The 14,562-nt window shown below is 44.3% G+C and overlaps 1 protein-coding gene across 1 annotated transcript in view; it reads right to left on the reverse strand.

Moving 5' to 3' along the window:
- LOC149470562 (uncharacterized) overlaps positions 1–11,704 on the reverse strand; it is a 117,005-nt gene extending 105,301 nt beyond the window's left edge. The window contains exon 1 of the mRNA XM_089662258.1: positions 10,144–11,704. Coding sequence (XP_089518384.1) covers positions 10,144–11,403 — 1,260 coding nt within the window. The 5' untranslated portion in view covers positions 11,404–11,704. The remainder of the gene's footprint in view (positions 1–10,143) is intronic.
- Positions 11,705–14,562: the final 2,858 nt, after the last annotated feature.

Here is a 14,562-nt window from a genome sequence, read left to right on the forward strand (position 1 = left end):
TATCTTTCTGCACAGGATCAGGATCAGATGAGTATAAGTCTGCACTTACCCCCTTCCTGTCGGGGCCAATTTTCATCTTTCAGAGCTCTTGCACTTTGAATGACAATTGCGCGGTCATGTAACATTGTAGCCAAATCAAATTTTTGTAATTTTTTCACACAAATCAAGCTTTCTTTTGTGGTATTTACTGCCCACTGGGGGTGGGGGGGGAGTTATCAACAAAAATGAGCAAAATATTTTTTTAAAAAAAGTTTTTTTTGTTTCTATTATAAAATTTTGCAAACAGGTAATTTTTCTCCTTCACTGACGTGCATTGATGAGGCAGTACTGATAGGCAGCACTGATGAGGTGGCAAGGATAGGCAGCACTGATGGGCTGCACTGATGAGGCAGCACTGGTGAGCATTGATGAGGCACTGATATGCAGCAATGATGGTCACTGATAGGGGCACTTATGGGCGGCACTGACTGACAGCCTTGACTGGCAGCACTGATGCACTGCTAGGGCCCTGGTGGGAGATACTGCTGGGTGGTACTGCTGGGCAGCACTGCAGGGCACTGATCAAGGCCCTGATGATCAGTGTCGATCTGCCCTTTGATAGCTGCTGGTTACCGATAACCAGAAACTGTATTTACTGCTTGATCTGCTCTGTCATTGGACACAGCTGATCACGTGATAAAAGGTCACTGTGAGTGGCCTTTTACCTCATCACGTGATCAGCTGTCTCCGTAGGGTACAGTGATCATGGATATCGCCAGGTGCTTGCCCTTGGGGGTGCGCTGGAGGGCATGTTCTGGAAGGACGTCATATGATGCCCTTCCAGAACTGGGTAACCAGGGGTATAGCATGGTCACCAAGTGGTTAAAGGCTCACCAATCCCACATCTTAATCTTTAATGTGTACCTGTAAGGAGATCCCTCTTTGGATGTGATGATCCCTCTGCACTGTGCTGGACCGGTGGATGCCTAATTGGAGGAGCAGCTGCTGCAGCTATATAACCCAGGCAGGCCGACGCATGGATTTTTTATTTCATTTTTGCATTTTTCAAAACCTTGTGATAAGAATTAGATCTGCAAAATACCGTACCTCTGATCAAATACTTTGGGGTGTTTACTTTCTAAAAATTGGTCAATTGGGAGGTGTTTGCACTTTCCTGGCAATTCAGGACCTCTGAAACTGGCATAGGTAGTAAGGAAGCTAAATATGACCTTTGAAAGCCTGAACGTGGTCATTAGATTTTGGACCCCCTTACGTGACTAGGCTTCCAAAAACTCTCTCACATGTGGTATCCCCAGAAGTAGCAGAAAGTGTGTTGGGGATATAATTCCACATATATCCATGTCTTGTGTGAGAAATATCTCGTCTCTGACAACTTTGTGTAATTTTCCATAACATGTTTGGCAAAAAATAAAATCTTCCATGCACTCAACATGCCTCTCTGCAAATACCTTGTGGGGTCTACTTTGCAAAAAGGAGTCACCTCACATCCCATATACAAGGGGCCTAAGAGATACCGTCAGCTTGTGTCCCATTCCACCAGACTCCTAGAACTGGAAGTGGACATTTTTGGGGGGATGTGTTGTAGAAGAACCCAGACCACGGTATTGTGCGGTGAAAATATCACCCAACTTTATTCATCATATATATGTGACACTTTAACAACAGAAGAAAATAGATAGATTGTTTACATTTCAAGGATCTAGTTATACCATTTATATCATCAATGCTAAGGAACTGATTAACATATGACACACCCCTCATTAAAACCAGCCACGCCCACTTATGTAACCCTCTAAACATCCAAATCCCTGTAACTTCCCAGAAGACACTTTCATCTTTTATCCATAACAAACTGATTGGGTACAAGAGAAGCCCGAGCCCCTCCTGCTCATTCCCACACAACAAGTCCATGTCAACATCTACAAGGTGAGAGGACCTGAAGGAGAACAAGACCATGACCACCAGGACCATCGCCTGACTGAAGCCATGCTCACATTTCTTTCTAATGCTGCTTCTATGGTCTACTCAGATACAGATTTGGCAGATGTACATTTGTGTCTTCAAGGAGCTGATCAAACATGATCTGTGCTTGACCATCTTTTCTAGGGTCAGAGGTGACATTAGGGGTCTGATAGACCTCTTGTGTTCTTTAAAGAGGACCTGTGACCAGCAATATGTTATCACATGCGAGGCTATTAACCCCCTATATGGCAATAATAAAGTTCAGAGAAAGAAAAGTGTAAATAACACACTGTAAATGAAAAAACACACAAAACACATTTTAAAGCCCCCAGTTCCCGTATACATGAGAAATTGCAAGGGTTGGGTGCGGTTATGTAGGAAAACATCAATCACACTACACATTGTACATATCTCTGCACACACCAGAGGGAGAGGAATAACTCTAGGGCCATCATTCATAGATCACTATATAAACTGACTGTAAAGGCTTTTAATGCGCCACCTATGGACAATTTCTGGTACTGAAGTTTGTCACCATTTCACAAATACGCACAATTTTTAAAGTGTGGCATGTTTGGTATCTATATACTTGATGCCAACACAATATTTTATATTTCACCAAACAAATTGGGTCATATATTTTGTATTAAAATGATCTTAGTGGGTTTTTTACAGAAAATATGCATTTGACAAACAGCTGAGCTAATATCCTGTAACATAGAAAATGGCAACCACCACCATTATATTCTCCAGGGTCTCTGCTTTAGAAAATAAAACATGTTTGCGGGTTTCAAGTAATCTTCTGTTCTAAAATGTGAATTTAATCATGTGCATAAAAAAGCAAAATCAACTCAGCAAGAGACACAACAGCAACAATGTAAAAAATTATCATCAAATCAATAGTAGCAACTAATGGCCTAAGAAGCAAAGCCACCATATTACTCAACCAAGTTCCAGCTAAACCCATCCAAGAAAATGGACCCCACTTCCCTCCACCCAGGTGACTGTTGGAACTCCTTTACCTTGTGTAGATATCTCCTTCTGAGATCCTCATGATCTAATATAAATGTACAACACTCTCTGACACCAGTTTGTAGACTCCGCCTTGATCTTCTGAGAGATAGTCAGCCGCCATGCAGTTCTGTGACACCACCTTAGGTGATGGAGCCACTTCTGCTGTCAGCTCTGCTATACCAACAATGGTGTCATTGGTTATCTGATCCATGACTCCAGTACACCGGTTCATCTTACTTATCTTAGATTACTTAGATTTCCCATCCCGTCTATGAAGGGCTCACTGCATAAAACATCTCCACTCCAGAGAAAATGTTTCTTCTCACTGGAAGGCCAGGGGAGTATTGGGAGAAATTGAGGCTTTCCCTTACAGATATGGGGGAGGGGCAACATAACCTAAAGTACAGCTATGGGTGGAATTGAAGGGAAGCCATTTTAGGGTGCTCCTTCCACACAAGAAGCAATGTATATGAAGGACTAGGAATCCATTGGACCAATGGGGATTAAACATTCTGCAATACATTGAGACACCATGAAATGTTACTGGCCTCTGATTGGCTCTCCTATTGTTAGTGAAGTGAGACTCCCCTTGTTGGTGTCATCAATGGGAAGAGACCATGTGAAATGTTTCCCCCAAATCCAAAAAGGTCCCTTGGGTAGGTAGCCATCCTACTATTCCTAAAAACTAAAAAAACTAGTAGTTAGGAGTCAATATAAAGCACTTTATACTGTTTTTAATTGATTATATATATATATGTACGTATTTTTTCTTTTTTCTATTTTTTGTATATGCATTTTGTAATAAATTTTGGATTAAACCTTATTGTTAAAAGTAAATGTGACCGACTTCCCTGTTGCCAATTACATGCACAGTCTATATAGCCGACGTATACAGGGTTGTTAAACAGTGGATATAACAGTTACATGTTTTCACACAAACAACATCACAATTAGCAACATTGTCTCAATTTGATCAATACAGCTGTCCGTAATGATATCTATAAAGGTTTGGCCCCAAAAAGATGGCCGCGACCATACATACTTCAAGAAAATGGCGCCAAACTATTATAAAAGAAGTCCAGGCACGGTGATTGTCCTATCACATCCCCCGGAAGAAGCCACGTGACCCTGTGGCGCAACGCGTTGGGGAGGGGCTTTGATGTTACCATGACAACCCAACTTCAGTAACGGCGAGTATAGACAGTGTGTGTAGACACACGGAGGAAGCCTGTCACATCCGCATTTAGCGGTTTTATCTATTACAAAGCGCATTGAAATGATTGACATGTGAGGGCATATAGAGGGCATTAAATAAATCTTTTTATTAAAACGATAAGGCACCAAATATCTCTTCTTTCTTCCACTATACTAACGAGGAGAAAAATAGGGAGATGGAGCCACATCCAGCATCAGAAGGAAGCAGAGATCATCATGTCCATACAAGCACATTAGAAGTGACCAATCCAGGAAAACCCAGGGGAGGTCCAAAGGATCTCATCAATACAAACCTCTTAAAAGCTGTGTCAGCCCAGCAATAGGCTAACAAGAAGGTGAGCCCATAAAAGGGTCAATATTCAAGCAAGGATTTATTTCTACAGTTCCTTATATACAGCAATTACTATTGTGGACACGAATAGAATACTCCGCTATTATTCATAGACTGTGGACACCATTTCATTTTTAGATTCTTTTTCATCTTTTCATTTTCAAAATTTTGTGATTATATTTCATTTACATTTTTTATTTTTATTTATTTTTTTATTTTTGATATATTTTTCTATTATTCATAATTATTATTAATTTCTTATAAAAAAAAAAATTCACACATATATATCCAGAAAATCTTTTTGCTGTACTTTATAAGGATTTCTCTTATTTTTTCATATGTGAATTATTCATGATAAAATCCGGCCAGTGTTTATTAATAACAATCTAATATATAATTTATATAGAATTATATATTAGAATATTTATATAGAATTATATATTAGAATATTTATATAGAATTATATATTATATATAATTTATATAGAATTATATAGAACCTTATTGTAAGGGCGCGGCCCTATCTATTAACTTACATTTTATCATCCTACTATTCCTGATATGAGTTTGTAGTCCCTGCTACTACAGGAAACATGCGGGCGATCATTTACACCTTTTACAGCAGGACAGTAAATATCAGAACACAATTCAAACATCAGACCAACAGCAGGAAGTCTGCTAACTGAATGTGTAATGCAATCTGTCATTAGCATTCCCAGAGTTCCCTCTGCAACATAGTTGTATCATCTGTTGGTCCTGTCTGTACATCTGTTATTTTCCCACCTTCTGTAACAGGGTGACAACCCTGATCATTCTGCAGGAACATTACACAGCAGCGTTGTCACCCTGTACAGGGAAGTCTTAGATAGATTATAAGTAAGACACACAACAAGTAAAACCCAACCTCAGCTAACACTTCTACAGCAGTTACAGCAACAGGTTCTCTATAAGGTCCAACCCCCCATATGAATGACAACTGACAGTTGTGAGCACCCCCAGCAGTGTTATAGGATTTGCCCCAACCCCTCCAACTGCCATTTTTCCCAAAATGCTTGGCCTTCTACAGGAAGTAGACAAAAAAAATCTACTGGGAGTGACAACAAAAAAATAAAACAATAAGAGACTCGGAAAAGCAAAACCTGCTCTGCTAATGACAGATTTCATTATTAATGTCATTACTGATGTTGCCCATAGTTACACTTTGGTGCCAACGTTGTAATATTTCCAGGGAGAAGAAGTTTTCTTTACAAACTTTCCACCAAAAAGAGATGTGTGCACTCAGAGTGAGTATTGTGAACCCCAATCAGAGGAATGTCAGTCCCCCGGAAGAAGTGGTAGGAATATGACCGCACACTCAGCACTTTGTAAGTTCAGATCTCTGGCAGTTGTATTGTGTGATTAGTCTATGGAGAGGAGTAATAGCTGGAAAGAGAAAACATGGAACAAGGATTTCTGATCTTCACCTGATGGAATCCCATTTGGCAGAACCACATGGAACACAAGTGGCCAGCTGGGCTTACGTTTTACTGCTGAATACATCCCCTAAATCAGCAGTAACTCAGTATTGGAAGGCCTGCATCAGCTTGGGATGTTGTTTTCTCACTGAACAGAGACTTCTTTCTAGCTGGTGTCACAGCCGCAGACCTGCCTGAAAGGTTGTCACCCATGAGATGATATCCTACAACCTCACAAACACCCCCTTTCCTCTCTCTGATCACAATCTCATCACCTTCACAGTCTCCTCATCTTCAAACACTTATCCCTCCAATCAGCAATCACCTGCAGAAACCTTCACAACTTGAACCATTCTCCTTTCCACTCTGCAACTGACCAACTCTATGACAGAATCTCTCCCCTATCCTGCCCTGACCTGGCCACTGCTGTCTACAACAGTTCACTTTCATCCGCATTAGACTCACTTGCTCCCCTAACAACATGAAGCATCAGGCCCCGACCATTACAACCTTGGCAGACTGACAACACCAGAGATCGTAAACGACATAGTCGTGTGCTGGAGCGAATGTGGCGTAAAACCAAATCTCACCAAGCATTCACCCGATATAAATCTGCTTTCTTAACATACAATTCCTCCCTCCATGCTGCCAAACAAGGTTCCTCAGAAGCCCGTCTCACCACCTGCCCCCTGGATCCTGTCCCCTCACAACTACTACGGTCACCTCTTCTTCCATCCCTTACATCTTCAATCCCTTGCTCCCTTAATCTTCAATCTTTCCATCTCTACTGGTGCCTTCCCCTCCCCTCTAAAGCATGCGCACATCACTCCCATACTTAAAAAGCCCTCCCTGGACCCCACCAACCTGAACAACTTAAGACCCGTCCCCCTGCTCTTGTTTACCTTTAAACTCCTAGAACGCTTAGTCTACAATCGCCTGAGCTCCCACCTCACCGACAACAACCTTCTTGACCCTTGACAGTCTGGCTTTCGCTCACTACACTCCACTGAAACTGCCCTACTAAAACTCACTAATGATCTACTACCTGCTAAACCAATGGCCACTGCTCCTTACTCTTACTACATGACCTCTCCACGGCTTTTGATACGGTTGACCATCCCCTCCTCAAAAAACTCCACTCTCTTGGCCTCCAAGACTCCGCTCTCTCCTGGTTCTCCTCCTACCTATCGCAGTGCTCCTTCAGCAATACCTTTAACTCTGTCTCCTCCTCTCCACTCCCTCTTTCTGTAGGGGTTCCTCAAGGTTCTGTCCTTGGACCCCTACTCTTCTCCATCTACACCTCCTCCCTTGGTCACTTGATAAACACCCATGGCTTTAAGTACCATCTCTATGCTGATGACACACAAATCTAATCTTTTTCCTCCTCACCTCACCCCTAAAGTCTCCTCTCGCATTACTACCCTACTAAGTGACATATCGGCATGGATGTCACTCCACTTCCTCAAACTCAATCTTTCCAAAACTGAGCTCTTAGTATTCCCTCCAGCCCATGCCCCCACCCCTGACTTCTCCATCAAGATCAATAACACAATCATCAGTCCCTCCCCTCATGCCAGGGTGCTAGGTGTAATCCTAGACTCCCATCTGTCCTTTCATTCCCAAATCCAATCGCTGTCCAAATCTTGTAGACTTCACCTCCGCAACATCTCCAAGATATGGCCGTTCTTAACCTCGGAAACCACTAAGCAACTTATCCACTCCCTTGTTATATCTCGCCTTGACAATTGTAACTCCCTCCTCATTGGCCAAACTCATTGCAGGATATCCCCTCTTCAGTCTATCATGAATGCTACTGCCATCATCCACCTTACTTACCGTTCTGTATCAGACACCCCTATCTGCCAATCCCTCCACCCCTCTCTGTCAATCCCTCCACTGGCCTGCATTCAGTGTTTTCCACCCCTCTCTGCCACTCCCTCCACTGGCCTACACCCCTCTGCCAATCCCTCCACTGGCCTCCACTCAGTGTCCTCCACCCCTCTCTGCCAATCCCTCCACTGGCCTACACCCCTATCTGCCAATCCCTCCACTGGTCTCCACTCAGTGTCCTTCACCCCACTCTGCCAATCCCTCCACTGGCCTACACCCCTCTCTGCCAATCCCTCCACTGGTGTCAGGGATCGCGGCCCCCCTCCCGGAGCATGCGCACTGGCGGCAGATCACGCCGGGACACAGGCACTAGGTCCCGGCGAGCCACGGCTGACAGGATGCCGCGCATGCGCAGTAGGAGCCGTGGGCACGCCTCAGGCGTCCAATGACAGCCGGGGGCGCATCCTGGCCGGCCAATGACAATGCAGGGCGCACTATTTAAAGATGACCTGCACTGTCACAGATTGCCGCAAGGTCTATCTGTGATCCTGAGTTCCTGTACCTGTTAAGTGACCCTGATTGACCCTGACTACGCTGCCTTCTCCTGTGATTTGACCCAGATTGCCCTGACTACTCTGCCTTCTCCTACTCTGACCCCCCGGCTTGTCTGACCATTCTACGGACTGACTTACCCTGCTGACCCTGCGTGTGACCTGACTACTCTTCGCCTGCCAATTCGGTACTCCACTTACCCCCTCGGGACCACGGCCCGTGACCACCCTGCTAGGTCCGCCATCCTCTTCACATCTGGCTCTCCCGGTACCTGCATACGTCCCCGGAGGATTCCTCTGCCACTGGTGGGCCTGCTCGGAGGTCGTGACCTGGCCCAGGTCTGTTACAAGTCCATCCCCACCATCTGGGGCCCTGGTGAAAGCACAGACCGGGCTTAGACTCCACGCTCTGGGTAGGTCTGTCAGCTGGCAGCCTGAGGCACCACCTGGCAGATCCTAACAACTGGCCTCCATTCAGTGTTCTCCACCCCTCTCTGCCAATCCCTCCACTGGCCTCCGCTCAGTGTCCTTCACCCCACTATGCCAATCCCTCCACTGGCCTCCGCTCAGTGTCCTCCACCCCTCTCTGCCAATCCCTCCACTGGCTTCCCATTGCCCAATGAATAAAATTCAAAACATTAACAAAAACATATAAAGCCATTTATAACTCTGCCCCAAATTACATCACCAATCTTGTCTCCAAATATCACCCAAACCGTCCTCTGTGTTTCTCGCACGATCCCCTGCTCTCTTGCTCCCTTGTCTCCTCCCCCCATGCTCGTTTCCAGAGCTTCCCCCATCCTCTGGAACTCTCTACCCCAATTTATCAGACTATCGCCTACTCTGCTCACTTTTAGGCGATCTCTGAAAACCTCTCTCTTCAGGGAAGCATATCCTGCCCTCAGCTAATAATGGAATCTTCTACTCTTCCTACCAGTCCATCCCTCGCAGTTACTACCTTTTGTACCACTAGCTCCTCCCTCCTAGATTGTAAGCTCCGAGGAGCAGGGCCTCCTATCCCTCTTGTATTGAACTGTATTGTTGCTGTATTGTCTCCCGTTATATTGTAAAGCGCTGAGCAAACTATTGGCGCTATATAAATCCTGTATAATAATAATATTAATGAGAGATGAAATGTGGAAAGAAGGCATTGATAATGGGAGAGGAGATGGAACGTAATGGGAGGATTGGACAAGGTGGGCTTAGCTGGAGACCTCAAACCTGGCTGATCAAGTATCAATAGTCAGAAGAACCTGGAATGGACTCTCCCACTGAGGCTTCAGAGACTTGGTAAGATGACAATAGACCCCATCCTAGTCTCTGGTACTGAGGCAGTGCTGGTCATGTATTACCTCAGGATCCAGAAATGAAGAAAATGCTTGGAAACACAACTCAGTTGGTGAATCATGAAAATGCATTGCATGTTCATTCAAAGCTCCATAAAAAAAGATAAAGATGAGAATCATGAGGGAAGCTGTTCAGTTATTGATGCTTATCTTAAAAAGATTGTCAAAAGATAAAATATTCAAATCCCTTCTAGTTGTGTATTGATGGAGATAAGCCCTAAACTCAGTTCATCCAATCATTACATTCCAGTTTGCTCAGATTTTAGTTTGTTTCTTTTAAAGTAGCATTTTATCTTTTCCTTTCTCTAGCTTGTGGGATGACATTGGGGATGTGAAACTAACTTGTGACACCTGAAACTTCTTTAATATCCCTTTTATTCCAGAATTTAATCAATGCAGAAATTTGTGAATCCTCCGGTGATAGATTAGACCGGCATTAACTGTAAAAGTTTTATCACATTCAGAACACTGATATGGCTTCTCTCCAGTGTGAATCCTCTGGTGTCTGATAAGATCTGACTTCTGTGTAAAAGCTTTATCACATTCAGAACACTGATATGACTTCTCTCCAGTGTGAATCCTCTGGTGTGTGATAAGATTTGACTTCTGTGTAAAAGCTTTGTCACATTCAGAACACTGATATGACTTCTCTCCAGTGTGAATCCTCTGGTGTGTGATAAGATCTGACTTCTGTGTAAAAGCTTTATCACATTCAGAACACTGATATGACTTCTCTCCAGTGTGAATCCTCTGGTGTGTGATAAGATTTGACTTCTGTGTAAAAGCTTTGTCACATTCAGAACACTGATATGACTTCTCTCCAGTGTGAATCCTCTGGTGTCTGATAAGAGCAGACTTTACTGTAAAAGCTTTATCACATTCAGAACACTGATATGGCTTCTCTCCAGTGTGAATCCTCTGGTGTGCGATAAGATGTGACTTCACTGTAAAAGCTTTATCACATTCAGAACACTGATATGACTTCTCTCCAATGTGAATCCTCTGGTGTGTGATAAGACTTGACTTCTCGGTAAAAGCTTTATCACATTCAGAACACTGATATGGCTTCTCTCCAGTGTGAATCCTCTGGTGTGCGATAAGATGTGACTTCACTGTAAAAGCTTTATCACATTCAGAACACTGATATGATTTCTCTCCAGTGTGAATCCTCTGGTGTCTGATAAGATGTGACTTCACTGTAAAAGCTTTATCACATTCAGAACACTGATATAACTTCTCTCCAGTGTGAAGCCTCTGGTGTGTGATAAGATGTGACTTCTGAGTAAAAGCTTTATCACATTCAGAACACTGATATGACTTCTCTCCAGTGTGAACAATCTGGTGTCTGATAAGATGTGACTTCCGTGTAAAAGCTTTATCACATTCAGAACACTGATATGACTTCTCTCCAGTGTGAATCCTCTGGTGTCTGATAAGATGTGACTTCTGAGTAAAAGCTTTATCACATTCAGAACACTGATATGACTTCTCTCCAGTGTGAATCCTCTGGTGTGTGATAAGATGTGACTTCCGTGTAAAAGCTTTATCACATTCAGAACACTGATATGGCTTCTCTCCAGTGTGAAATCTTTGGTGTATTATAAGGTCTCTCTCGCTTATAAAAGTTTTGCCACATTCAGAACAATGATATGACTTCCCTCCATTGCAAGCCTTCTGGTGTGTGATATATTTTCTCTCCATTGTAAAATCTACAAACAAGTAGTTTGAAATGACTCCTCTTATGTATACTGGGGTTGGACTTTATTGTAAAGCCATTGTCACTTCCAGAACACTGAAATTACTTTTCTCCTGCTGGATCAAAGTGGAAGAGGATCCAAACCATGACTTTTAGAACACAGATATGACTTGTATCCCGTGTGAATCCTCCAGTGAACTGCAGTAAAGACTCTCAGTCAATTAAGACATCCATGTGTTTTATTTTCCATGTGACTCAGCTGTATTCATGAAGACAAAAAAGTCCTAAAACCTGGTTCATCAATCTACCTGTAGAGAAAGAAAAAAGAATTGTATATAAAAGGGCTACATAAAGTTGCTTTCTATTTTTAATGTTCATTACTAAATATATCTTATGAATAGAAAGAATATGTACAGCATTATCTACAGTATTTTTTTAATCAAATAGATTGTATTAATAAAGTTTCTAAGTGCGCACAGTATTCCCAACATTCAGCCCAGACAATGGAGTCATACATTCTCACGTATAGGCAGTTGTGGCACTGTTACAGATCATACAGAACAATAACTTGCTTTGTCTATGGTGTCACTTTTACCTTTTATAAACAAATGAACAGAGAAAAGAAGAAACAACCTAGAACAATTCAGCTGTACACGGCAAGTAACTCCCCCAGTACATACATAGATAGCTGACACCGATCAATGAGGCCCGTGTCTCCAGGATCATACCCCAAGTATGGGTCTCCAATGTAGTTGGTCTCAGAGACTCCGCTCTCTCCTGGCTCTCCTATCTATCACAGCGCTCCTTCAGTGTTACCTATAACGCTGCCACATCCCCTTCACTCCCTCTCTCTGTCGGGGTCCCTCAAGGTTCTGTCCTCGGACCCCTCCTCTTCTCCATCTACACCTCCTCCCTTGGCCAATTGATACTCCCACGGCTTCAACTACCATCTCTATGCCGATGACACACAAATCTATCTCTCTACCCCTCACCTCACCCCCTCAGTGTCCAATCACATCACCAGCCTACTAAGTGACATATCGGACTGGATGTCACTCAACTTCCTCAAACTCAACCTTTCCAAAACTGAGCTTCTAGTATTCCCCCCAACCCGTGCCCCCCCCCTCCCGACTTCTCCATCAAGATCAGCAACACTATTATTATTATTATACAGTATTTATATAGCGCCAACAGTTTGCTCAGCTGTACATTATAATGGGAGACAGTACACGGTGGATGAGTCTGGTTGCAGAATTCAGGATAGACTGAAGCGGGGATAGCCTGTGTTGGGGTAGGCCGGTGAGGAGGGAGTTACAGTAGTCAAGTCGTGATATAATAAGAGAGTGAATGAGTTGCTTTGTAGTTTCTGGAGTTAGGAACGTGCGTATTTTGGAGATGTTAGAGAGGTGGAGTCTGTATGAATTTGTCAGCGATTGGACCTGGGGCTGGAAAGACAGATTGGAGTCTAGAATGACACCTAGTACTCTGGCTTGCGGGGTGGGACTGATGGTGATGTTGTTGGTCCTGATGAAGAGGTCAGGGGGGGCACGGGCTGGGGGGAAAACTAGGAGCTAGGTTTTGGCAAGGTTTAATTTGAGGAATTGGAGTCTGATATGTCCAGTCTGATATGTCCTTCAGAAGGCTAGTGATTCAGGCGGAGACTGGAGGGGTGAGACGGGGAGTAGAGAGATAGATTTGAGTGTCATCGTCATACAGATGGTAGTTGAAGCCGTGAGAGTGTATCAGTTGACCAAGGGAGGAGGTGTAGATGGAGAAGAGAAGGGGCCCGAGGACAGAACCTTGAGGGACCCCAACAGAGAGGGGGAGGTGGCAGCATTATAGGTAACACTGAAGGAGCGTTGTGATAGATAGGAAGAGAGCCAGCCAGGAGAGAGCGGAGTCTCTGAGGCCAAAAGAGTATAGTTTTTTGAGGAGGAGGGGGTGGTTGACCGTGTCAAAAGCTGCAGAGAGGTTGAGGAGTAGTAGCACTGAGTAGTGGCCATTGGCTTTGGCGGTTAGCAGGTCATTGGTGAGTTTGAGTAGGGCGGTTTCGGTGGAGTGTAGGGGACGGAAGACAGATTGTAGGGGATTGAGGAGGTTGTTGTCGGTGAGGTGGGAACTCAGGTGATTATAGACTAAGCGTGCAAGGAGTTGGGATGTAAATGGCAGCAGGAAGATGGGTCTTAGGTTGTTTAGGTCAGAGGGATCCAGGGAGGGTTTTTAAAGTATGGGAGTGATGTGCGCATTCTTCAGAGGGGAGGGCAATGTGCCAGTAGAGAGGGAAAGATTAAAGCTGTGGGTGAGGGAGCGTAGGATGGAGGAGGAGGGTGATCGTAGGAGTTGTGTAGGGACAGGGTCAAGGGGGCAGGTGGTAAGGTGAGCTTCAGAGAAGAGCTTAGTGATTATCAGTCCCACCCCTCATGCCAGGGTACTAGGTGTCATCCTAGACTCCAATCTGTCCTTTCAGCCCCAGGTCCAATCACTGACAAACTCATGTAGACTTCACCTCCGCAACATCTCCAAGATACGGCCGTTCCTAACCTCGTAAACCACTAAGCAACTCATTCACTCCCTTATTATATCACGCCTTGACTATTGTAACTCCCTCCTCACTGGCCGACCTCATCGCAGACTATCTCCACTCCAGTTCATCATGAATGCTGCTGCCAGACTCATTCACCTTACTAACCGTTATGTATCAGCCACCTCTCTGCCAATCCCTCTACTGGCCTCCACTCAGTATCCTCCACCCCTCTCTGCCAATCCCTCCACTGGCCTCCACTCAGTATCCTCCATCCCTCTCTGCCAATCCCTCCACTGGCTTCCAATTGCCCAGCGGATTAAATTGAAAACACTAACACTGAAGTATAAAGCCGTTCATAACACTGTCCTCAACTACATCACCGACCTTGTCTCTAAATACCACCCAAACCGTACTCTCCACTCCTCGCAAGACCTCCTACTCTCTAGCTCCCTTGTCTCCTCCTCCCATGCTCATCTCCAGGATTTCTCACGGGCTTCACCCATCCTCTGGAACTCCCTACCCCAAGCTATCAGGCTATCGTCTCCTCTGCTCACTTTTAGGCGCACTCTAAAAACTCATCTCTTCAGGGAAGCCTACCCCGACCCCAGCTAACTACTGGAATCCCCTACTCCCCCAACCA

This window comes from Staurois parvus, unplaced genomic scaffold, assembly GCF_062004578.1.
Source record: "Staurois parvus isolate SC_StPar_1 unplaced genomic scaffold, SC_StPar_1.0 ptg000038l, whole genome shotgun sequence".
Lineage (NCBI taxonomy): Eukaryota > Metazoa > Chordata > Amphibia > Anura > Ranidae > Staurois > Staurois parvus.